The following is a 26,142-nucleotide window of genomic DNA, read 5'->3' on the forward strand; positions in this document are numbered from 1 at the left end:
TATTTTTAAAAATTAGTAATTCTGGGGCACCTGGCTGGCTCAGTCATTAAGCGTCTGCTTCAGCTCAGGTCGTGGTCCCGGGGTCCTGAGATCAAGCCCCGCATCAGGCTCCCTGCTCCATGGGAAGCCTGCTTCTCCCTCTCCCACTCCCTCTGCTTATGTTCCCTCTCTTGCTCTCTCTCTGTCAAATAAATAAAAAAAATTTTTTAAATAAATAAATAAAAATAAAAATTAGTAATTCTATGGTTAAAAAGTTACAACTGAATTGAACATTTCACTAGAGGGGCTCAATAGCAGATTTAATTTGTAGAGGTAAGAATCAATTAATGTGAAAATAGATTAAGTTAATTATCCAGTCTGAGGCAAGAAAAAAAAAAGAATGAAGAAAAATAAGCAGAGCCTCAGACAGCTGTGGGACACCATCAAGCATGCCATCATATACTTAGTGGGAGTCCCAGAAGAAAAGTTGGGGGGGGTAAAGAGAAATATATTTGAAGGAATAATGACCAAACACTTCCCAAATTTGATGAAAAACATCAAGATGATCAACAGACTTCAGGTAGAATAAACTAAAAGGGGTCCACACCTAGCAACCTCATAGTCAAACTGCCAGAAGACAATCTTGACAATAGCAAGAGAAAACAACTTATCATGTACAAGTGATCCTCAATAAGGTTAACAGTTGACTTCTTGTCAAAAACCATAGAGACCAGGGAGCAGTGGAATGGTGTATTCAAAGTGCTGAAGGAAAAATACTGTCAGTCAAGAATTCTATATATAGTAAACTATACTTCAAAAATAAAGGAAAAGCAATTCCAAGATAAACAGAAATTGAGAGAATGCATTGATATCCAACCTTCCCTACAAGAAATAGTAAAAGAAAACCATTTGTATGCCAACGAAGTAAAATAAATACCTCAGTAAAGTAGTTTAAATAATATGAATCATTCAGGGGGCGCCTGGGTCGCTCATTAGCTTAAGCATCTGCCTTCAGCTCAGGTCATGATCTCAGGGTCCTGGGATCGAGCCCTGCATCGGACTCTCTGCTCAGCAGGGAGCCTGCTTCTCCCTCTCCCTCTGCTGCTCCCCCTGCTTGTGCTCTCTCTCTCTCTCCAATAAATAAAGTCTTTAAATAATAATAATAATACTATGAATCATTCAGGCTAACATAAAGGACAACAGATAGTAACTTAAATCCATATGAAGAGAGAAAGAGCACCAATAAAAGTACACAGGTAGATATAACATCTTTTATCTGATCTGAAAGACACTGCATAGAGCAATAATTATAAAACTACATTGATGGGATGATAATATATAAATATATAATTTATATAAGAGCACAAAGGAGAGATAAGAATAGAGATAGTTTGTAGCAAAGTTTTATATGTTATTTAAATTAAGTTGGTATTAATGCAAAGCAGATTGTTTTAACTTAACATGCTAATTATAATCCCCAGGAAAATCTCTAAGAAAATAACTCAAAAAACATAGTAAAAAAAAAAAAGAGATTTAAAATGATACACTAGAAAATACTGTTTAACACAAAATAAAAGTGATAGAAGAATAGAGGGGCAAAAAGATATGACATATAGAAAACAAAACTTGATCAATAATTACATTAAATGAAATTGGGTTAAATATTCTAATTAAAAGGCAGATATTGGCAGAATTAACTTTTTTAAAAAGCCACAATCTAACTACCTGGTACTAGAAGTGACAAAAGCTGAACTCAAAGTTAGTTTGCGTGGAAAAAGATATACAATGCAAACAGTAACCCAAAAGACAGCTGGAGTGGCTATACTAACATCAGATAATATAGACTTTAAGACAAAATTTGTTACTAGCAACAAAGAAGGACACTGTTTAAATGATAAAAGAGACAATTCATCAAGAAGTCAAAAATTATAAACATACGTGCCTAACAACAGAGCCCCAGAATGCATGAAGCATAAACTTAGAGAATTGAAAGGAAAGGTAGATAATTCACTGTAACAGTTGGAGAGCTCAATATCCTACTTTTAATAATGAATAGAACAACTAGGCAGAAGATCGACATGGAAAGAGAAGAATTGAGAATGTGTGAACCAACTGCACCTAACAAACGTGTATAGAACACCTGTTACTGAACTGAGCCCTTGGGCTCTCCAAACAATGGAAATTGACAAGACGCCAAACAGGCGTTCCAAGCGAGGCTTTATTGGGGCTTATGCTCAAGCACAAGGGAGACAGCACGAGGAAAAGTCCTTCAGGCTGGCCCCTGAGGAGAGGTGCGGGAGAGCTTTAAAAAGGCCCAGATGGGAAAAGGGTGACGTTTAAGCATGTAGAGGTGGAGATTTCTTGGCTCCTGTGCACTTAAAGGTCATGCTTCTTCATGTATTGCATGTCTAATTGGCATGTTAATCTCCACCCTTGGGTGTGATCTTTAGTATTATATCAAAGGGACATGTCAGTGAAAGGTCAATGCTGGGGTCCACCTTGGCACAGATGGGGGTTTGGTCCTGTCTCCAGTCTTCATAGCCGAGTCCCTCCTTTCAGTAAGTCCCTTCCACTTCTGCATTCCTGCAAGATGTACTACTTAAGAGGCACAGAGGTTTAGCTTTTCTTGTTATGGAGACAGCTAAGGAATGCTGGATTTTGCAGTTAGAATTGAGGGGACCTGAGTCCAGTCTCTGCTCTGCTTCACACTCAACCGTAGTAGAATATACTTTTTTCTCAAGGGCATGAAGAACATTCTCCAGGATGGACCATAGATTAGGTCATAAAACAAGGCCTCAATAAATTTGTAAGAAGTTGAACTATACAAAGTATGTTCTCTGATCACAATGGTATGAAGTTAGAAATCAGTAATGGAAGGAAACTCAACAAATATGTGGAAATTAAGAAACACACTCCTAAATAACCAGTAAGTCAAGAAGAAGTCACAAATAAAATTAGAAAATACTTTAAGATGAATGAAATTAAAACACAACATATCAAAACGTAGGGGATGCAGGGAAAGCAGTGCTTATACCTAATTTATATAACTGTTAACATTTGTATTAGAGATGGATGTGATCACCATCATGGAAGTAACTTGAGAGTTTTACCTATTCAATTGTACCAACATATCTCAAAACCCTTTTAGAACTTTTAAGGAATAATTTTTAGGGTATCCATTATAGTTTTTAAAAAAGCTTCAGTGATAGCAATTCTTTAAATTTAAAGGTTTTACAGAATTTTTGAAAACAGGCGTCATTTGGAGCCACATTAGTGCATAAAGTGAGTGGTGAGGCTCAACGATTTCACTGTTGCCTAAAGAAGTGATACTGATCTGATGGAGGAGGCATTTTCCAAACAAGACAGTGGGCCATTCCTGAAGAGGAATTCCAAACATGCATGAAGTAAAAAAAAAAAAAAAAATTGGAATAAATGTATAGCCAAAGAAGATGACTATATTGAGTACAACAGTCATTTAAATGTATATTTTAGGCACGTTTCTAAAGTATCTTCAATGCCTCCTTACTCCGTGTATCCTACCATCTCCAGGTGGTTATCATTATATCTGCCCATTTTGTTTGTTTCCAAGAGAAACTGGAAATGGTGACTAGGCAAATATTGGCCTAGGATTTTGGTCTTCTAAGTTAAGTTTATATTGACTAAATGAGTTTCTATTTGATCTTAATTTGATTTTTCCATTGTTTTGACAACTGAACATCTGTTCATAAGTCTGGGGAAATGTGTACATGTGTGTATATGCCCATACAAAACACAATAGACTTGTTTTTAAAGTCAGAAAGTCTGTGTGCTGCATATACCCATCTAAGCCTAATTTTTTTCTATTTCCCTAGCTGTCTCCATAGGATACCCAATGCCACATAATAACTACCAATAACTAATAAAAATGGCTATTAAGTTATATGCAATATAAACTACCATATAAAGACTGAACAGTAAACACTGTTTACAGCTTACTACGAGAAAATGGAAACCTCATTTTGCTGATATGAACAAGATATCCCCTTATCCTATATGTTAAAGGCTATTATTTTAAAAATTACAAGTCCCAGTAGATTGCCACACCAGAAACAATTATTATCTGATTTGTTCTCTTTATGCTATTAGTAATGTATTGTAAGGTACCTTAACCAAGCATTCGATGTTTTAAGAAACATCTGGTTGTTAGGCAAATCTGTAAGATAGCACTGCTGAGAGGGACATAAGGAAAGTGAAAGCTGTTGCAGAAAAACTGAGCAGAACCATGGGATCTGATTAGAAGCAACTTGGAAGGTAGGCTTGGCAGAGGAGCATAACCATGTTTCACTTTGGAAAGCTGTGAGGTACTGCACACCACAAAAGCTGCCAAGTTAATTTTACATGATAAGATATGGGACAAAGAAGAAGCTTTATGGTGAAAGGATTTTTTAAAAACTATTTTAAAGTATTTTTAAAAGCAGACTATACACTGTCTTTTGAAACCTTGGGAAAACTTCATAATTTTTGAAACGTAAAGTTCAATTTTATTAAACATGTGGGTAAGTTTGAAATTATCCAGAATGTTAAAATTAATTTGAAAATAATTAAAATTCAGAAAAACCTCAGGTGTGCATCCAAGTTCTAGGCGACATTAACATGGTATAAAAATTGCTCAGGAAATTTACAGTGAACAGGTGTGTGAAGTAATTGAGGGCAAAAGAAGTTCAGACATTAATTAACAAGAATTATGAATATCCTTGTTGAATTGTTTTCTCTCGAGTTGGCATATTTTTAAGCACATTATGGAGGAAATATTTTTTTAAATTATGAATACACATGGAAAATAAGCTCTTACTTTTCATAATATTCTATACTTTTGCCTTTAATCACTTGATGGCACATGGAAGAAAAACAAAAATGAGTCTAAACCAAAAGAAAAATATTATAAATATTTTTAAGAGTTTATTCAATAAATCTCGCTGATATTGTTGAAATGTTCTCCCAAATCCAGCAAAATAAGGATTCATGCAAAGGGTATCTCTGTTGAAACTTGGAAAGAAAAGAATATGCCAAAAATAAGACCCAAGTCCTACACTCAAGGAGCTTACAGGAGGAGGGAAGCTGGACCAGAAAAGCAGAAGGTTGGAAAACAATGTGACAATCCCCATGAGAAACACAGAAGATGTGATAAGGACGTTGCCCTAGAGGGGGAAGGCTGGTGGGATTGGGGTGTTTATCAGGTAGTCAACATTAGAGGCAAACATTTCAGACAGAGAGAAGGGGTGTATGAAGCTGCAGAATTTAAAGCAAGCCTCTCGTGTGGGCACCATCAGACACTCTAGGGCAGCACCATTACAAATACCTGAAAGGTGGGAGAGGCTTTGGAAACAGGCTGTGGGAAGAAGCTGGGAAGACTTTGGAAAGGGTGTTAATTTGAAAGCTTGAAGAGCCTGGAAGAGAGTTTCATGAAATCCTAATGACCTTTGAGGAGGTTGTGAGTGACAGCTTGAGGAGGAGGGTGAAGAAGATGTTATCTGAAACTGGAGGAAAATGATCTTTGTCATATAGTGGCAGAAATTTAGCAACACTGTCACTTGATAGCGAGGAAAGTAGAAAACTTACCAAATGAACTGTGTGATCTAGCTAAGGAAATTTCCAGATACCGCTGAAAGTACTTCTTGGTTTCTTGCTGCTTTTAATAAAATGTGAGAAAAGAGAAGTTAAACTTTGTGGTCCTCCTACACATAGAGGGAGTTAAAAATTCCAGACTCTCCAGATAACAAATAGATAGTACTAAGAAATGGTTGGGGCCCCTGGCTGGCTCAGTCAGTAAAGCATGGGACTCATGATCTCGGGGGTTTGAGTTCAAGCCCCACGTGGGGTGTGGAGATTACTTAAAAAAATAAAATCTTAAGAAAAAAGGAAAGAAAGGAAAGGAAAAGAAAACAAAGGAAAAATGGATACCAGGTAAAGGTCAAACCCAGGGCACTCCGAAGAAAACATGGTCCAATCATGAAGCCAAGAGTTTCAAATTCTTTGTTAAGACCTCCAAAATATCCAAGACAGTGAGTGCATCAGAGAATCACTCAGTCAAATAATAGGGCTTCTAAGAACTTGAAGGTATTGTCCCTCGATAGGCTCAGCTGAAGTCCAAGGTAGAGAATGTATCTTGAAGAGATCTGTGGGGGTGGTCTTTTCTAATAGAGTCAATCCCAGTAAAATTCACAGACGACCTATAAAGTTTTTAAAAGATTCATGTCACCAGGTGCACCACCAGCTTGGACTAAAATGGGAAAAGAGAGCACAGAGAGGAAAGGGGCCTTTGAATTCTCAGACTTCTCTGGGCAGGAGCTAGGTCGAGGAACCACCTAGTAGTTGGCTCATGGAAGAGGTGATTACTGCCTTCACTTATCTCTACCTCTTGGAAGCTTCTAACAATAGTTGTGGTGGCTTCGGTCTGTCCCAGCACCAAGAATGAGGCTGACAGGGCAGTGAGCATTCTCTGCCCTTTCGTGACACTGTGCACCCAGTGTTAGTGTGATGGGGACTCCAGAAAATACATCTTCGAGTGCTGGCCTCTTGAAGGAAGACAGGAGGCCGCGCTTGGCAGGGGCAACTATTTCCGGGTAGGCTGGAACAGCAGCAGGGAGGTGCCCTCAGATGGTGTCCTGCCAGGAGAAGCTTCTCTCCCTGACATGCTGGCTCCTAAACTCGTGTAAATATAACTGGGTGAGCTTGGAAGTGGCTCAGAGGCTCTAAGCTCTGCAGGTGAGGCCATGAGCCAGCTAACTACAGATTAGTGCCTTTTATGAGACCCTACTTGTACCCACAGAAATGTCTGGGGAACATAAATTATAAGCACTTGGAGAAGCACTATATGAGGAGCAGTTGGAATAAGTTACTGAAGGAGGAGCATCAGGAACCACTTATCTTCCTGGTGGGTGTGGATCATGAGGGGGGGGTTGGCATCCTCTTTCAGAGCAAGGAGTGGTTCGAGGAAGTGAGGAAGTGGGTTTCAGTGTCCTCCCTTTGTAGGGGTGGTGAGGGAGATTGCCCCACTCACTTTACTTCAGGGCAGAGCAAGGAGAAGGGTAGGAAGATGGTTGGTTCTTATCTCTGAGTTCCAGGCCCTGAAACTCCAACGTTGAAGATTTATTTCTGTTAAAGGGTGGAGCTGTCCATTGGGACCTATATTGTGCCAATATTGGAGGGTAAAGGAAAACTGTTTCTCATAACATTTCTGACACAATGTGTGGATTATTCCCTTGTATTAAACAATTCTGGCATGAACTACTTGGAGTTCTCACGGACCTCACAGGTTAAGAGCTCAGTCCCACAAGACTGCCCCTACTTCAGACATCAGTCACAAGTGGTGGGTGCCCAGGTTACCCACACTTCTGTCTGACATGACTACAGATAGAAGCTTCCCATGACTCCTTCCTAAGGCTCAGTAATTTGCTACCATGGCTCATAGAATCCACGGGAAAACTTTACTCACTATTACTACTTTATTATAAAGGGCATAATAAAGGATTCTCATGAACAGCCAGATAAGGTACATAGGGCAAGGTCTAGAAGGGTCCTAAGCACAGGAACTTGTGTCCCTGTGGAGTTTGGGGTAAGCCACTCCCCTGGCACATTGAGGTTCTTGTTTACCAGCCCAGAAACTCTCCAAACCGCTTTGTGTGGAGTTTTTATAGAGGTTCCATTGCATAGGCATGACAGATAAAATCACTGGCCGTGGGTGATTAATTCAGTCCCCAGCTCCTTTCCCCTCCCTGGAGGTGGAGGGGTGAGTCTGAAAGTTCCAACCCTCAAATCACGTGGTTGCTTCCTCAGGCAACCAGCCCCATCCTCCAAGAATCACCTCAGTAGCATAAACTCAGGTATGGCTGGAAGGGGCTGATCATGAATGACAAAAGATACCCCACTCACCCTACCACTCAGGAAATTCCAAGGGTTTGGGAGCTCTGCACCAGGAACCAGGGATGCGACCAAATATAGAGTTTTTATTTTTATTTTTTTTAAGATTTTTAAAAATTTATTTATTACAGAGAGAGAGAGTGCGCATGAGAGGGGAGAGGGTCAGAGGGAGAAGCAGACTCCCTGCCCAGCAGGGAGCCCAACATGGGGCTCAGTCCCAGGACTCCAGGATCATGACCTGAGCTGAAGGCAGCCGCTTAACCGACTGAGTCACCCAGGCGCCCCCAAATATATAGTTTTTAAAATATCACAGTATCACAGATGATCCATGAGTTCTCCTCATTTTGGGGAAGAAGTCACAATGTCTCACCTAGTGGTCCTAGTGGGAAACAACTGGAGTTCCAAAGAGAGGGATAGCATACCTTTGTGGGAGACAATAGAAAATTTGGTGGGGCTGTCTCAAGCCAGGCGGGGCGGGGGGCGGGGGCAGGGGGGAGGAGGGAGGAGGGGCGGTTTGTTGACCCTGAGTCAAGGTCAGTCACTGCTGGGCTAACATGTGACCATTGGCATGGTAGTGCATGTCATCCTCAGGCACACATGCACGCTGGGACCTGAGCAGTGCTGGCAGCGTTTCCAGCCAATGCTGACCCCAGAAAGCAACGTGGCAGCTGATGACTGGGGGCCATTGTATATTGAAGTGTTTCAATAGCAGATTTCCTGAAACAGACACCTTACAGACACCTGTCTGAGGAATAATCGCTAAGATATATTAAAGGGATTGAATTGCTAATTGCCTTAATAATTAATTAAACACTGTTCTGGCACTACACACTTTACATATATCTCAGTCCATATTTTCTATTAATAGGAGAAAAAATCCTAAATCTGTGCGGGTACATCGCAACCACCATTGTTTTCAAGTGGGAGAGTTGTTTTTCCACTGTGGGACCAGCCAGTATGTGAACGCCTTTGGAGCCCCAAATAAGTAGTGTGGCATCATTCTTTTAAGGTATCTGGTTCTGGGGCACCTGGGTGGCTCAGTCAGTTAAGCGTCTGCCTTTGGCTCAGGTCATGATCTCAGGGTCCTGGGGTCAGGCTCCCTGCTCAGCAGAGAGTCTGCTTCTCCCTCTGCCCCTCTCCCTGCTCATGCACTCTCTCTCTCTCAAATAAATAAAATCTTAAAAAAAAAAAAAACCTTATTCTTAAGGTATTGGGTTCTAAATGTCACAGGATTTTTAACACGTCAGAACTTATCATAAAGGACAGAGTTTGTATTGCATTTACCAAGTCCACTTCTTTGAATAATTTAACTCATTAACCAAAGGATAAATAAGGTCCACGTTTATTCTTCAATATAATACATATATATGACTGTTATACATCTTTATAAGGTAAAGAAATACAGCTGAATGAAACTATGTTCAGAAATAAAAAATATACATGACATGTGCAATCACCACATTACGAATCCATTCTTATTTCTTACCTACACTACTTAACCTCATCAAAACGACTCACTGCCATCCGTCAGCTGAGACAACTACAAAATACATACAATTCAAGATAGGAACACTCAGGTATTCGATGTTTTCTGCTCTTTTGAATAAGTAGTAGTTGAGTTATAAGCCTTCATGGAAGGTGAAACTACCCACATCAAGATCACTTATGGAAAGCACTCCTAACAAAAATGGAGCTCAGAGACATATGTGGAACTTCTAGTGGGAGAAGCCATTGACTTCATGCTAGGCAAGGAAGTCACCTTCATCCAGGACTCGAACATCTGATCGTCTAATAATCCAGCTTCAAGTTTCCTTTAGGACAGCAAGCAATTTGCCTTTTGGAAATATCATTTTTATCCCAAAAAGGCTTTACGGGAGCACTGTGATAGATAAGAAGATGGACTTTGATTCTAACTGAAGAAAAAGAGAAAGAAGTAAAAAAAAAAAAAAGGCAAAAAAGCTAAAGCAAAAGCAAGGTAGGGAGCATCATGGCTTTTGAGAAGTGAGCCACAGCGAGGGCGCAGCCTACACCCATGCTGAAATTGCCCTGGAACAGACACCTGCCTCACCCTCTTGCTACACTCACACAGATGGACCTTCCAAATAAGGTTCCCTCAGCTGGTCCGTCATCCAAACTGGACTAGTGCATGTATGCATCCTGACACCATTTGCCTCATGCCCAGAGTAGGGGTAGTGGGAGCAGAAGGAAGAAAAAAAGGAATGAAATAAAGAATAAGACCCTCATTTCCCTAATATCAAATACGTATTTTGATTTTAAAATGAGAAAAAAATTCTATGCTAAATTCCATAAAAATGGTGACAATGTAATCATTCACACATCTTTCAAAACACTTTCACATCAAAGCATGCCACAACAATAGCAGCATGCCTATTTACATTTTTGAGGAAAGAAAGCAAAATAATAGCAAGTCAGACTAGAAACAAACATGAGAATTACCCCCATTTCAACCTAGGAAACTTTCCCCAAGGTAGTTCAGGTCAGAATCCAATTTCAGATGTTTTTATGTCACCGACTGGGACATGAGCTCTTTTCTCCCTGATTTGTAAATAGCAACAGGTTCTGGGGAAGTGTTGGTATCTTACAAATGACAAATGGGGGCATGCTTTTTCTTGAATCCTTTGTGAGGTTTATTTCTCTCCAGGCAGTGGGAAATGCCACATCAGTGCTGAATTTCCGCCTTTTTCCAAAGAAAAGGCTACTGCCTAATGCAAGGACTGAAGCCATAACGTCCATTAGGAGGGCAGAGAAGCAATACAGGCTGTCAAATCCTAATGACTTCTTGGAAAAAATTGATCACAATAGCCCCAGTCTCGCCAGACTCAGCTTCTCTGGTCCATGCTTGCGCATCTGGTTTGATTTCTCCGCTGTGCAAAGCCCCCTTTCCCATCAGAGTGGCAATCTACCAAGTTAGCAGTCCTTGCTGGGGCAGCCGCACAGGGGCGTGGAAGGAGGGAACAGGATGAGCAGGAGACGGAAATTCTCCCATTTCACTGTAACTCTAAACTGTAATAATCAACTCTGCAATGCAAACTATCCTCAGCTCTCATATAAAAGGCACCCTGCTGGCGGGGGGATGTCTCCCCATCCAAATGTGGAAATTTAACTCCAAATTCAAAGGGGATCCATTTTTAAAGTAGAGTCTCCTTTCTAAACCTCTTTAAAAAAAAAATCACGCCCACTGACTGCAGGGTCATTAGTGGGTTAATTTGACAAAGAAATCATTCCTTTATTTGGCCTAAGCTGCCTCTCCCATGTGCGTTGGGGTCCGGTGAAAGTTTCTCCGCCAACGTGAGTCAGAATGGGAGCTGAATGCAAGAGACCTCCTGCTCTATCCGGTAGAGAGTCCACACCACAGGACAGAAAACACCCTTCCATGAGGGGTTTCAAATCAGACCCTTGCGTCTTATTTAGCATTTGAGAGAATGCCAGCTCTCTGCGGTCTGAGTATTAATGCATGCACTGGCTTGTATTTTTCCAGACTCGGTGAATACCATCAGCTAAAGATAGCACAGTAATATAACACTTCAGTCACAGGGTTTTGTTGTTTTTTTTTTTATGTATGTGTGTGTGTGTGTGTGTGTGTGTGTGTGTGTGTGTGTGTTTTAAGGAAACCAAGTTAAACATTTTAAGCATAGTCACATAACAGGACCAGGAGAAAACCAACCTTGAATAAACGCATACGCCAAAGGAAAAAAGAAATGCATCATAATGTAAAAGCAAAGTTAGAAAGGAGTCAGTTTTATAACTAGCACGACCACTAAATGGGCATGTGGTCTTAACTAAATTACACATTTTCTTCTGTCTTTACTTCCCCTTTACCTTGCACATGAGAAGAAGAACATTGCACATACAGTTATTCACGGGCATGCTAGAAGGACCCACTAGGTGGATACAAGCAATAACGGAGAAAAGCCAGTGCCAATTAAAACTGCCCTCACTAATATGGCCATTGCTATGGTGACTACGGTGACTATCGGAGCCTAGAACCATTTACAGCTAAAAATGCATCCTTATAGCTGATCTCATCACAGGAGTTATCAGGACATGGGAAATATGAGGACAGCTTAAGAAGACGAATGGTGAGCGTGGTGCTAGCTGTGTGATGAGTTTCTTGTGGCTCTGCATGGCCTCTTCTTCATAAAGAAATGGCACCCACGTTTCACTCTTCAGAGGCCCTGTGCCTTTCTGTGCTATATACGGTAGGGCTCACTTCCATTATTAAAAATCCGTAATGAAATGGCACATAAGTTCAAGAACAAGAAGAAGCTTCCAACTGGAAATCATTCTCATATCCAAAGAGTGAGCAGGAATGTTCCCCTCACTTTGATTTCTGAATGTTCTTTCTTCACAACCACTGAACCATGCGAGATTCTGCGTAGGTGAGATCATTGGTCTTCAGAAATGTTGGAATTTACCCAGAAACCTGGAGAGCTACTTCCGAAGTCATTTCAACATTAGAAGCAAAGCACCGTCCTTCCTTGGGATGCACACGACCCTTCTCTCATTGACAATGGCAGCATGAGGAAAGCTCTCGTAACTGTTACGGTTTTTCCAAAGGTTGTAATTCTTGCTCCACTGGTGAAAACTAGTGCATTTCACGCGTGTGAATGCTCAGTCAGAAGAGAGCGGGTAGTGCCTTGTGAAATGCACGTCACTCATTTGAAAGTAGAATCACTACTCGGAAGAAACTGATGAGCTGGGACAAAAGTTCAGAAGAAACAGAAAACACGATGTCTGATGCCTCTTGCCTCAGGATTCCAAGACAGCTCAAGTTCCAGAAAGCAAATTATTTATCAATTGGATTCACCTGATTTCAGACCAAATCAAAATAACAAAGTCTGAGAAACCTAGTGATCAAGGGTGTGAAAGACAGAATTTTCTTCCGGTGATATGATCACCCCTTTGAAAGGCATAGTTTAAGGACTGGAAGCAGTTTTCTCCCTCTCGATGTATCCTCCAGGTTTAAATGTCTCAAATAAATCTCCAGTCTGATTGCTCTAGTAAGCTGAGAAAGAGCAGAAATCAGGCACCCCTTATCCCAGAGACTAAAATAAAAAAATAAACATTGAAAACTCAAGATGTCAGGGAAACATCTTCCCAATTGTGTACTGCCATGGGGTGTGGGGGTGTGAGGAAAGGGATGTGGGGCTTTTCTGCACTCCCAGGACCACAGCACTAGGCATCCGCCTTAACTGGGCGCTCCGAGTTCAAGTGCGGCGGCTCCCCCACCCCCCACGGCCACCCGTCATCCTCGGGGTCAAGGCATCAGAACTGCTGATTTTTCCAGAAATCTTCCCAAAGCAGCAGCAACCGCAGCAGTTTTCCTGCAAAGCAAACAAAATATGACTCTTGTTAATTCAGCAGGGCTTTTAAAATTGTAATTAGTTGGTTGTGCCCCTTAGGAAAACCACACATGATTTTTTATAATGCATGTGTGTGTGTGAGAGGGAAAAAAAAAAAAGAAAAGAAACCCCTTGCAGGATTCCACGCTTACCAGAGTTGGGTTTTTTTTTTTTTCAAGTTTATGCAAGATATTTTCATACTATTTGCAAAACCAAGGACAAGGCCGCTTTGTTTCATGTGAAGCAGAGCCAGCCCCCGAGCTTTCCGCCACACCATCCGTCCTGTCGGTGACCCTGCATCAGAGTGACATCGCAGAGCAGGCGTGGGAATGTTTTCCTTTGCGTTATGACCATGGGTGACACGGGCCCGCATGCTGTTTGCGGCCCTACATCACTCCTGCGCAACTGAGGAGGTATCCGCAACTTCTTTTTCACAGGTGGGCAGAAGATGGAACGAAATGCCCCGGGTGGATTTTTAAGAGTGTTTCCTCAACACATCAAAAAACCTCTAACAAATTGCAGGAGATTTATATGCCTCAATTTACATTGTGGATCCTGCCTTATTCATAGGGCCTGGAAGTCATTCTTTTTCCACAGGAATAATCTTCAACCACCAGATTTTAAAAATCAATATTATCACAAAGTTGGTTTTACTCCTAACAGAGCCTGCCAAAAACCCCATCTTATCCTGGCAAGAAATACTATAAAAAATGATTTGAAAAAAAATTCTTCTCAAATGAGGCTGCTCTCAGGAGTTAATATCTTAAGCTTACATTTTAATTTGAAAAAAAAAAAAAAAAGGAAACTAGGAAGCGCCCACATCCCATGGACCTGAAACAAGCTCTTTCCCCGCCTGCAGTGCAACCAAGGTGAATTTCTGTGGCCAGCTGGAGCCGGAGGGACGGAAGAGTGGAAGTCAGCCAGCCCAAGTGACCATCCGGAGGCGGGCCTGGCCACGCTCAGAGAAAGGTCGCATTAAGTAATTCCAACCAAGACGGTATCCAACAGCGCCAGTGCGACCGGCTCGCATGTCTCTGTCCTCTGCGTAACTGTCACTGCTTGGGCTGCCGCCATCCTCCATCGTGTTCGGTTCAAAGCGCCAACATGACATGGAAGGACTCTACCCCCTCCCACTGTCATTCCCTCTTCATCCTTTCCCTGCCAGACCCTGGCCACAGGTTGCAATGCGACCTCCTGTCCCCCAGTGCCTTCATCCCTACCAGGCCTCAAAAGTGACTTCAGTGCTCATGTGGGAATGCAGTTTGTGGCGAACCCTTGAGGTCTGTGGTCACTGTGGATGAAACTGGCAGGGAGAGCCGCCTGCAGACTCTGGTGCCCACCACTCAGAGGGAAGGCTGGGCTGCACCTCAGCGAGCCCAACAATCCAGGCCTGGGAGCACGGAGAGCCCTTTCCTTCTCTGCATTGTCACAAGACGTAAAGCTATCTTCTACTTTCCCCAAAACTTTACTTTGACACATGAGAATGGTCATTGTAAGTAGGAAGCCAAAGGCTTTCTGTTGATGTTTCATAGATTTCCAGATAAATGATAGACTTCTAAGTAAGTGACCCATGCACCAAAGGCTGAATGTTTTCCTAACTCTGGTCTGTGACTTTGGTTCTGATTTACTGATTTATTTTTGCCTGATCTTATCCTATGAAAGATTCAAGGCAGCTTACAAGACAGACAAAGAAAAACTTCAGGACCAGAATAAATACCAGTCAGAATAAAAAAGACCAGTGGGCAGCAAGAATACAGATTCATAAGTCTTACACATTTGTTAAAATTGAGTTGCAACAGTGGCCATGGACTTATCACCCCAAATTAGAGAACTGACTTGCTGGAGGGTAAATGGGCCCCCAACAAGGACACAAATATTGGGATTTCTAAAAGTCCTCTGTAACAAGGGCACTGCTTTAGGCTTCTCCTTTAGAACATAAAGTAAGCTAGCTTATTGATATAATCAAAGGTATTCATGTGTAAAACTATATCTTAAGAATTCTGACAAAATTCTAAGCAGGGTAGAGGCTTTGTATGAAGTGGTGGTTTCTCCAGGTCCAAGAGTAGGCAGTTCAGGGAAGAGAACTAAGCATGAGCTTTAAATTCAGAGACACCTGAGATGTCACATTCTACCATTTACTAGCAACACAGCTTTGGGGGAGTTATTTAGTCTTGGAGTCTCTGAGATCAGTTTCCCCAACAATACAAAAAAACACAAATACTTCCTCTGATCCCACACAACTGTGAGGACTACTGGAGACTGTCCTGTTCAGTTATTGGTACCTCCTGAGCTAATTATCGAGCACCTTCTAAGTGCCAGGCCCTGGTCTCCAGGCTTTGCTTGGATTATCTCGTTGGAGCCACTCAACGAGCATAGGAAGTAAGACTATTCCCAACCCACAAATCAGGCAACAGGTCTTTCTGCTAGAAAATGGCAGATCCAGGCTGCACACACAGCAGTCTAAAATCAGGGCCCTCCCTCTCAGCAGAAACACCACCCTGCTTCCCACATAGTGCAACACATATTTGACTTATTTCTTGCTTTTCTCTCTGAAGGCTTGCAAAAACAACTCTTTAGGAAAAGACCCAAGACCAACCTTTCAAATGGGTGCCTTCCATGGACTATTTGGTCACAAGGTTCTTTGCGTTAGAGCAACAATTCTTCTTCTAGGGAAACCAGAAGACATTTGGAGAAGGATTAGAACTTTTTTTTTATCATTTCATTCCTAACTTCTGATATGAGAACACCTAAAGAGTCAATAACTTGCTACTGAGTAGAAAATGCTCTTAGATATTCTAGAAGCCTACATTGTTCAAGACCCTCTAACAGATACACTGACCCACCTTCAGGGTCCAATTCGAGCATGTTCCCACTTTCCCTTGTCATCACTACCTTTCCTCTCAGGTCAGAAACAGAGAGCTTGGCATCTGATGACACTTCATTTTTACACGTGTGTGTTTTGTCAAAACTCATTTCCACAAACATTCATGTTGACAAAGCATGAGAGTCAAGACTGAGACAAAGATGTCGCTTCTTCCAAAAGTTTCCAAGAGTACGTAAGTGCCACAAGGGAAGTCCAAGAAGATGGAGAAAGCACCTCCAGTTCGGGGATTGAGAAGGGCCATCTTAGAGGAGGTGACATTTAAAATAGGTCTCAGGCACTTGCTAGGATTTGGGCTGATCTAGAAGCAGTAGCAGAGACAGGACCAGACACCTGAGACCAGGGCATGTCAGAGCAGGCCTGGACTGCTGGGTGGGTTTGTTTGGTGTGCACAATGGGGAATGCTTGAAGAATTTTTGGTGAAGGAGTAAGATGATCAGAGTTAACATTAATGAAGTAATGATTTGGTGAATTAGAGAACAGACGGACAGAGGTGGAATATCATGTTCTAAGGTATTTTATTAGTTCAGTAAATTGGAAAAAGGGCATGATCTAAGGTCATAAAACTGGGAACGGGAAGGAAAGGTAGAGGCTTATTAGTTCTGGCAGAAAAGAAACAGTGTCATAGTTGTTCAGTTTTCCTTCGTCCAGGCCCAAAGCATTTATTAAGTCTGCAGTAAGTGCTTGATGAGTTCTAACAGATTTGTAATTTTGGAATGCTTTGTTCCACTCCAGCTGAGAGCTGTTTCTGATGGAAGATGGGTTATATATGGATGGTTAGAAATGTAAGAGCATAATACAGAAGGCAGAGAGCTACAGGCTTTAATTCCTGGGGGAAAAAAATCCTTAAATTTACTGACTGGTTATAGGCAGGCTTAGTGGTTAAGAAATGGTAAGTACTTTTAAGCATGAAACAATTAAAAGAGATAAATAAAAGTTCAGAAAAGACTTTTAAAATAGAAATTCGATTTAAATAGTAAATAGTTTTGGATAAGACTTAAATTCTCAACATAAAGTTAAATTCTGATTTTATAGAACATATTGGAACAAAGATCATACCAAAAATGAATCTTCTGGAAGAATCCAGTCTTAATATTTCATTGAAAAATAAAATACATTAAGCTTGAATACTGGCTTTCAGTAACACCAAAAAAGTTACAGTACATAAAGAGTTCTGGAAATATCATCAGGCCCCCTTTGTCCATTATCCAGCAGGATAGCAGAGTGATGAAACTCCACCCAGACTCCAGAGCCTGCCTGTCCACACTGAGATGCTACCTCCATAATTTTTGCCTGGCGGGATCCTGTACAAGTACTTAACCCCTATCCTCTGTTTCCTCATCTATATGAAGAGAATAACAGTATCTGTTTCAGAGAATTGGTATGTGGATTAAATGAATTAATTTTTATAAAGCAGTTGGAACAGTTCCTGGCACAGTGTCATATAATTATAACTTTAATGATAACTAACTAGATTTCTACAATGCAATTTGTTTTTTTTCATTCATAGATATTTGTGAAATATCTATTCACCTAGCTACCAACAGTTGGATAGAATAACAAAAAGGTGATTTTTGTTGTTGTTATGTGGTTTTAAAAATATTTTAAGCACTTTTTAAAGAGTATAATGTCATTATTTATCTGCCATGGTTTCCATATTGTCCTACCACATCAAAGTGTATTTGGACACCAATAAGTTTGGATAAAAATACACTGGCGGAAAATTGGCCCAAAATATGTTGGTAACCCTAATAAGCAGTTTATGTAGTCTGGGTGAGGTACCAACTAGGTAAAAAGTCTATTTTTACTTGACATCAGTACCAATTATCAAGGAAAGGTATATTCAGACACAAATAAAACTTAGTACTGATGCTGAATTTAGAAGTAAAGCTAATTTCAATAAAAACTGGATGTGGAAAAAATGAGTACCTGAAGCATAGTCATTCCAAGGTTTGTTGGTCAGTGAAAAAGCTCCATTCCAAAACCCTGGGGAGGAGGGAGGATGGAGAGCAGAGATGGAGGAAATGAAAGTGTATCAAACGCATACGACTCCTGGGCATGACAGCCGCCATCTTAATGGATGCTCATGTCAGACCTTCCCCAACGAGGCCTGAAGGCAGAGATTGCTTATTGCCTCTCTATATATCTTGGCCAGTTAAACATCCTAAATGTTTAGTTGAGTGACTTAAATGTTACACTTTTGATTCTGTGTTATCTGTATAATCCATAGGGATGTGGGTGGAGAAAGTCTGGAGGAGGCTGTTATAGTAATTCAGATGAGGGGTGTCATGCGTCAGGATAACCAAGGGGTTGGAGAAGGTTAGACAGATTCTAGAAATAATTAGGGAAAATAATGTACAGAACTTGGAGATAAATTAAATATGAGATGGGAGGATGGAGGGGAGGAAGGAAACAGCAAAGACCGGAGGTCTGTTTGAGGCCACTCAGTGGGGGCTGTTCTGGGAGGATGGTGGAGGACGAGGGTTGGTGGGGAAGATGAGTTCAGTTTAGGACTGAGAAGATCCAAATGGAAATGTCAAGTACACAGGGGGATATATGGATCTGAAGCTTAGGAAAGGAATCTGTGCCGAAGGGACAGACGGCTGTCAGAACATAAATGGCAAGTAAGGCAATAGAGTAGATTAGGGATTTTATTGTACGAAGTTAACGCAGAGTGTGGGCTCAATTATTGTCAACAAGTACTCAGGAAAAAAGGAAAAGAGAGAGAGAGGCAAGCCAGGAAACAGACTCTTGATGATAGAGAACAAACTGAGCATTGACGGAGGGAGGTGGGCAGGCGGATAGGCTAGATGGGGGATGGGGATTAAGGAGGGCACTCGTTGTGATGAGCACTGGGTATCGAATATAAGTGATGAATCACTAAATTCTGCACCTGAAATTAATATTACACCATATGTTAACTAACTTGAATTCAAATAGAAACTTGAAAAAAAAAGATTAAAAAAGCCACAAGTATTTAGGTCATCTTCATTCTGTCTTTGGTAAGAGTCTCCTTCACATATATTTATAATACTATCTGGATCAACCTTAGTATTACAGTTTTTTGGTGCCAGAGCAGACTGAACCAGGTAAGCATAAATGTTAAAATTCCAAGTTCTGTTTTCTTTAAATTTTTTTCTTATTGTTATGTTAATCACCATACATTACATCCCAAGTTCTGTTTTAAGGAGACATATTTATCCTGAATGTACACTAACCTATATTCTCCAAAATGTTGTATATTTATATATCCTAGACTATATATGTGTGTAAGTGTGTGCACAGAGTACAGTGATGTAATTTATTTTATAATGAGTACAATGATTGAATAATAAACATAATAAATAGTTATGCTGAAAATAATATCTCCTAAACAACATAAGAAGCATTTATTAAAAAAAAAAAACCTACAAACTGCTCAATAAAAGCATTTTAAGCAATTCAACACTAGCACAAGATTGCAAGGCTGTGAGAGATGGAATTAGAACCCCATATGAGGCTAAAATGCTTCTAGCCTCTGATCATCAAAAGACAAAGTTTGGCTAGAAAAGGAGAGGAAAAGCAACAAGCTTCAGTTACCTGTGTGGTGAGTCTGGAGTGGAGCTTGTGGTCTGACAGCCAAGGGTGCTTAAGAGCTTCACTTGCACTTATTCTCCAACTAAAGGGAAATTTGGAAGGCTGTTAGCAGAGACACACCAAGGAGGCCTGAATCTGTCATTCACCTGAGCTCTGGCCATTGCCTTTGGGAGACCAGATGGCCAAATGTCAAATTCACAGGCAATTCTATCTTCTCTGGAACTATCATTGATGATTATAGGTTACCAGCAAATCCAGTCAGCGTAACAACAGCAGTAAGACAAGTGAGGCAAATAATTCAAAATTCTTGTTCATAATTGAACATCTACTTTCCAATACAAGTAACCATTTTTCATGCAATGTTTGAGCTTCATGAATTGAACTTCTATTAGTCAGTGGAGAAATAAATGCACACTTAACTATTGCAAGAGCCAAATGCTAAATGATTCTTGATAATTGCAAAAGTGATTTATATATTAAAACTCTTGAATAATATGTATCACTAACTTTTGAATTAAGAAATTTTGGGGGCTCCTGGGTGGCACAGTCAGTTAAGCAACCAACTCTTGGTCATGATCTCAGGGTCGTGAGATTGAGCCCCACATCAGGCTCCACCACCCTCTGCGCAGAGTCTGCTTGGGATTCTCTTCCCCTCTCCCTTTCCCCCTCCCGCTTGTTCTCTTTCTCAAATTAAATAAATAAATCTAAAAAAAAAAAGGTTTTGAAGACTTAACTAGATGAAAAGTTAATATAAGTACTGAGAGAGAGTTCATTAGATACCTTTACAAAGAAACTATATCCTTTTGAGCTAGCAAACATTTATACAATTTTAAAAAATAACATGGGAAAGAATTATAAAGATTTTATTATATTCTAATTCCAAGTTTTATAAATTTGTCTTGTGTTCTAACATTTATCACATTAAACCAAATAACCTTTCAAAATAAAAACTATAAGTGAGTGCAACAATCTGGAGTCTACTTCTGAAACAGTATCAAGAAAGTAGTTTCCAACGGTTATGGAGCTTCAGTCTGTAGACGGAGTCAGTAAAATTGTTTCATCAGATATAAACATTTAAGTATAAGATTTGAAGAGATGATAACCCTTTACTTTAATCCATGTAGGAAAGTCTAGTAACTTGGTGACAACATCACCATTAGTAGGACCTTAAACAGGCAGATATAATTTTTTTAAAACTCTTGACCTCCACCAACTTCAGATGGAAGTGCTGTTTTGTTGAATATCATGAATTTTCAGTACTGGATTCCCAGAAGCATTCCAAAAGCTGACCGTGCCAAAAAATTATTTCTTCACTGTAATGCAAACTTCTGAAAGCTGACTATTAAAAAGTTAACAATAACATAGTACTAATAATTAATTTTTAATGGAATTTCGAGTTTATTTTTGTACCCAGAAATTTACTCCATGATCATATTAGTGAAGCCCTCAGACCAAAGGAGTGGGCAGGGCATGGCGCTGGAGGCTACCAAGCATGGCTAGGACTCTGCCCCATGCTAACCACATGACTGCTTGACTGCTCTCAGCCTCTGTTTCTTCATTTAATCCAGAGTATTAAATCAGATAACACATAAAAGTGTATCTGTCGAATAGATTCTCAGTAAATGTAGATCTCACCCACCAAAGATGTGATAGAGTTGACATTTTCCATCTGGTGTTCAGTGGTGTACAAATAATAATAATAATAATAATAATAATAATAATAATAGTAACATCAGCTGTTGTGCCTTTCCATTAAAGATAAAACCCATGTCTGGGCAGTGCCCTCTCCTCACACTGACACCCCCTGCCTGGCTAAGTCCTCCTTACCCTCTAGGATGCAGTCCTGACTGACCCTTTTCAATAAACTCTATCTTTGCATTAACTGCATTGTATTCTATCTTTTTAAAAAATACCTACCTCTTCTCTTAGATCATGGGTTACCTAAAGGCAGGGTCTGGACTTTACACATGTGTTCTCAATGCCCCAGACACATTTCCTGGCAGACTGTCGATAAAGCACCTCCTTGGTGTCAGGTACTGCTCCAGACCCATGTTGCTTCTTTAATCCCCTCCCCCTAAATACACCCTCCCATCTGTTCACGGTCACGTTTATTAATAACTTAAAAGCCATAAAGATAATACAACAATGAAGCAAGGCTCAGTATGGTTGGCCTTGAAAATCTTAAACACCATTTACCATTTTACATTTTAGGTATAAAACCATCTGAAACGGTTTTTGACTAAATCACAATGTCCTTCCCCGGCCTGTAATTCTAAAATGCAAGCCCTTATGTTTCAAGGTCACTCTTTTTCATCTGCTGAATTTTTTTAGAGATTTTATGTATTTATTTGAGAGAGAGACTGAGTATAAGCAGGGTGATCAGCAGAGGGAGAGGGGCAGAGGGAGCGGGCAGGGAGCCCAACGTGAGGCTCAATCCCAGAATCCTGGAATCACGACCTGAGCCGAAGGCAGACTTTTAACAGCCTGAGCCATGCAGGCGCCTCCATCTGCTGAATTTTGAACTAACGTGGTTTTAGCATGACAGAAAATAGAAGGCCGTGTAATATGTAACAGTTAAGTGGGCAGCCTTAGGGGGAGGTTGACGTGTTTGACGCTCAGTTCCACTGACTGGCCATATGATCTTGGGAAAACTATTTAGACTCTCATCCATAAAATAGTAATGATAATTCCCACCTCTTGGAGATGGATGGGGGCTAAAAGATAGGTCTATAAAGCACTTGGCACTGTCTGGTCCACAGTAGGCTCTCAAAAGAAATGATAGTTAAGTGTTCAGCTGCACAGAACCGGATATGTGCTTTGTAGATGTGAAAGGGGTTATGGAAATAACTTATCCCAAACCCTTCATTTTGAGGCCCAGCAAGAGCCCCTAATTTCTAGAGCCTTATTACAAAAGGCAGAAACAGGGAAGTTTTTGTAGCCCCTTTCAAGCCTCTTGACCAAACCAGTCCACGATCTTAGTAAACAAGGTCAAGAGCATCACACTCCTTCCATTTACAAATTTGCATGGGCATTGGAGATATCAAAAAGAGAATTCGGGAATTATTTCCATGAATTGTGGTTAGCCTATGCTTCCCTATTATCCCTCCTTCTTCCAGAGCCCGTAACCAACTTGGGTCACCTCTTCTCCTTAATCAGAAGCTTGGAGATAAACTCCCTGGCCTCCTCCGAGATGTCCTGAAATTCTTCATCCTCCAAGTCCCACCTACAGGTCAGGATGTTGTTCAGGGTCTCAGCGTCATTGTCACCCAGGAAGGGAGACAAACCACTCAGTCTGTAAGACACAGGAGCCAGAGTGAGTCTCATTTAAATAGCTTCAAACCCTTTACAGAGAGGTTGCTTTTTCTCGGTTCTGTCATTTAAAACTGAGAGAAGTCAAATAACCTGATAATTAAACGTAATTTTATAATATATTTTTGCAATCAGGAAAATTCTTTGCTCCCCCACCCCGGCCCCTAATGAAACACCTGCCGCCATGGAGTCAGCAGCCCCCCTAAAATATGAAATCTCTAAGGAGAGCACAACTTCCTTTTTAAAGCGTTTATAGCTGCTAAAGTCTGCCACACACTCAGATGGCCAACACCAAAGGGTCACCCTGAGGAGTAAGGCTAGCCTTCGTCTTTTAGGAGATCAGGACACAAGTTGCTTTTTAATTACTCTTAGGGCATTCGGTGGTGTCCTAACAGTTAAAGCGATTACAAGTAGTCATACATTTACTTTTTCAGGTGATGCACAGGAAAAGAATTTACTCCTTTCACCCACAGGATTCACAGAGCCTAGAAAGTGACTCAACATGGCACGGTGTTATTTATTTGTTAAAAGACCTAAATTGGGCTATTATGCCTGTGTGTAAGTGTCAGAGAGACTGGAGATCTGCTTACAGCATATAGGCAATGACGCCCACACTCCACATGTCAGTGGGAAAGGAAACAAAATCATAGTTCACAACTTCAGGGGCAAGAAATTCCGGAGTTCCAAAGTTCACCTTCAGCTTCTCTCTGGGTTTGTATCTGGAATTCAGGAGACAAAGTGGAGGGATGGAGAGGGTCAATCAAACATCAACAATCGTAGAAACTGAAAAGATGCAGTCTATAAGACAAAATAACTTCAGCCACACAGCAAATTTTGAATACACAGGCTTTAAAGGAAATTGTGTATTTAGGAAATAGTGTTAAAAACTTGTAAAAAAAAAAAAACTTCCAGGCATTTAAGAGCCATAATTCATACTATAAAACCTTAATAATCTGAAACAGTGGTGGGGAAAGCCGGTGAGAATAATTAGAACACGTGAATTCTAGAACACAACGAAAAGAAAACTGATACAATCCTTGACATGCCAATGGCTTGAGTAAGCCCATATTAATGAATAAATGAAATGCAATTATTTGTATCCCTTTTATATTCACCATTAATGTACTGAAGTCCACATATAAACTCTTTGTTCACTTAAGAAGCTTATATGTACCAGAGCCCTTTGCAATTTCATTTACACTACTCAATTTTTAAAGTAAACCTTCTCTTTACAGATAGAACACATATAAAAGACTAAGACAAACTTATAAATTCTAAATTAATGTCTTCAAATTTAATAACTTCACTGTATGAGATTTTTAAGTTTTCTTATTTTTTTCTTGGATACACTGTAGAAACCTCTAAACATTCCAATTCCAAAGTCAGCAAGGTAAGGCTGGGATATAATTTTTGTCAAGTTAATTCTAAAAGAGAGTCTAAAACCAAGAGGTATATCAGATTTATCTTTGCAAAGAAAAGCACCATCATGCTCACTACCTCCGTTCATATACCTATGCCCAAATACACATACCTTCTGGCCAATCCAAAATCAATAATTTTTATTTGTTTAGCATCCCGATTCACACACAGGATATTCTCAGGCTGCCAGGAGAAAGAGACACATTAGCAATGAAAACAACCATCATTCACTCAAATTGTCCTCGAACCACAACTAAAAATACAACGATGCTCAGGAAAAACATATCAGGCCTTTCACTTTGGGTCTGGCTTGTCTGTGTGGGTATTTTCTCCTTTAATTTTGTGGTGGATGAGGTTGTGGGTACCCTGCCAACCTTGCATTACCCTGCCTGTCCCTCTCCCTGGTTCTGCAGTTTACCATAATGTGTGAGTTCAGGCAGGGGCCTCTTTGAGGGAAGACAAGGAGCCTGCTTCAGTACCTTCCAAACGGACTGGTGGAGGCTGTCTCAGACTTGACATCTGCCCCTCTAAAATTATTAAGTATGAATTTCCCCTTCTTGGAGGAATATCTTTCCCAAAGATTTATGAGTTCCAGGAGAAATGGCCTGATTCCTTTAAACAGTCACACCAAGTATGCAATATAACATGAACGCTCCTGACCTCCAGATTTTCCCTTTGCACTTAACCTATGAGAAAGTCATGTGTAAAAGGAAGACTTCCCTCTCGTTCATTCTTCATTCTCAGTAATTCCAAAGTTTTACTGAGTTTGTTCTCAGTGCCCAAACCCTTGACTAAGTGTTCCCTTGGAGTTTGACTCTGGTTAAGACTTTGCTCTCTGTCAAGGTGACAGACTTGGGGGGAGTGTAGAGGGAGAAAACGTGGATAGTAGCATTGCAACTCAGTGTTTATGGAATGTCTTACAAGTGCCTGTATTTGTTAGTCAGAAAAACTGAGGTCTGAGAAAAATAGGAAATTTGATTTAAAGTCTAGGTCATCCATAAAAGAGAAATAAAGTTTTCAAAGAATTGCTTGGAACTCTCAAGCTCTTGTCCCAAATCATCCCTCAGAGCTGGGGTGCATTTAGCCGAGTTGCTGAATCCTCAGGATCTCATGTCCCATCATTTATGTGGGATCACAGCTGTCCCTCCCCTGCCTGCGGGTGGAGAGGAGGTTCAAATGAGATCAGAAACTAAGAAATAATGGATGAAATGATGTAGAGTCTCCTTACCAACATTCAATGGACCATTTGGTTGGCATAAGGTCTTTGGAAGCCCTTTTCTAAAATATCTCTAAAATTGGTGTCTATGAGTAAAAGCTATTGATAAAGTGGATGTTCTATAAGAATATGTGGTTTCATGCTTAAATAACTGATCGATATGAATAAAGCTGTCTGATTCTCAAAGACTACTATGACATAAAAATGTGTTTACAGCTTTGAGGGCACTTTAAAAAGTTAATTTTTTTCTAACTATGAAATGAAAGCATATTCTTCAATAAGATTTTCAAAACACAGAAAAATATAAAGAAGACCATTTTTCATTTTTAAGTCACCTATAATCTCCCCTCCATGGTGACAAGCACTCTTAATATTTTTGGCCCTTTTCCTTCCAAGGAGCTTTCTGCAAGGGATGAGTGGTCCTTAATGACCCATCCAGCTGCCACAATTACTATTATCTTTACCTACAAACCATAACTAAAATTGCCCATTGCAAGTCC

The 26,142-nt window shown here is 40.5% G+C and overlaps 1 protein-coding gene across 3 annotated transcripts in view; it reads right to left on the minus strand.

Annotated features, from left to right (window-relative positions):
- Window positions 1-15,862: 15,862 nt before the first annotated feature.
- The window catches only part of MYLK4 (myosin light chain kinase family member 4), a 76,775-nt gene continuing 66,495 nt past the window's right edge, over window positions 15,863-26,142 (minus strand). For 2 of the 3 annotated variants that reach the window (XM_088024380.1, XM_088024381.1), the window contains 5 exons: window positions 24,539-24,609; window positions 23,598-23,726; window positions 22,838-22,990; window positions 19,702-19,780; window positions 15,863-15,907 (listed from right to left, as the gene is read on the minus strand). In XM_088024380.1, coding sequence (XP_087880506.1) covers window positions 15,863-15,907; window positions 19,702-19,780; window positions 22,838-22,990; window positions 23,598-23,726; window positions 24,539-24,609 — 477 coding nt within the window. Of the gene's footprint in view, window positions 15,908-16,060; window positions 16,064-19,701; window positions 19,781-22,837; window positions 22,991-23,597; window positions 23,727-24,538; window positions 24,610-26,142 lie in introns of all 3 variants that reach the window. The other variant, XM_088024379.1, reaches the window with a different exon arrangement.

Source organism: Eumetopias jubatus, unplaced genomic scaffold (genome assembly GCF_037043125.1).
Source record: "Eumetopias jubatus isolate StellerSeaLion01/CBP00866 unplaced genomic scaffold, mEumJub1_p1.0 scaffold_6, whole genome shotgun sequence".
Lineage (NCBI taxonomy): Eukaryota > Metazoa > Chordata > Mammalia > Carnivora > Otariidae > Eumetopias > Eumetopias jubatus.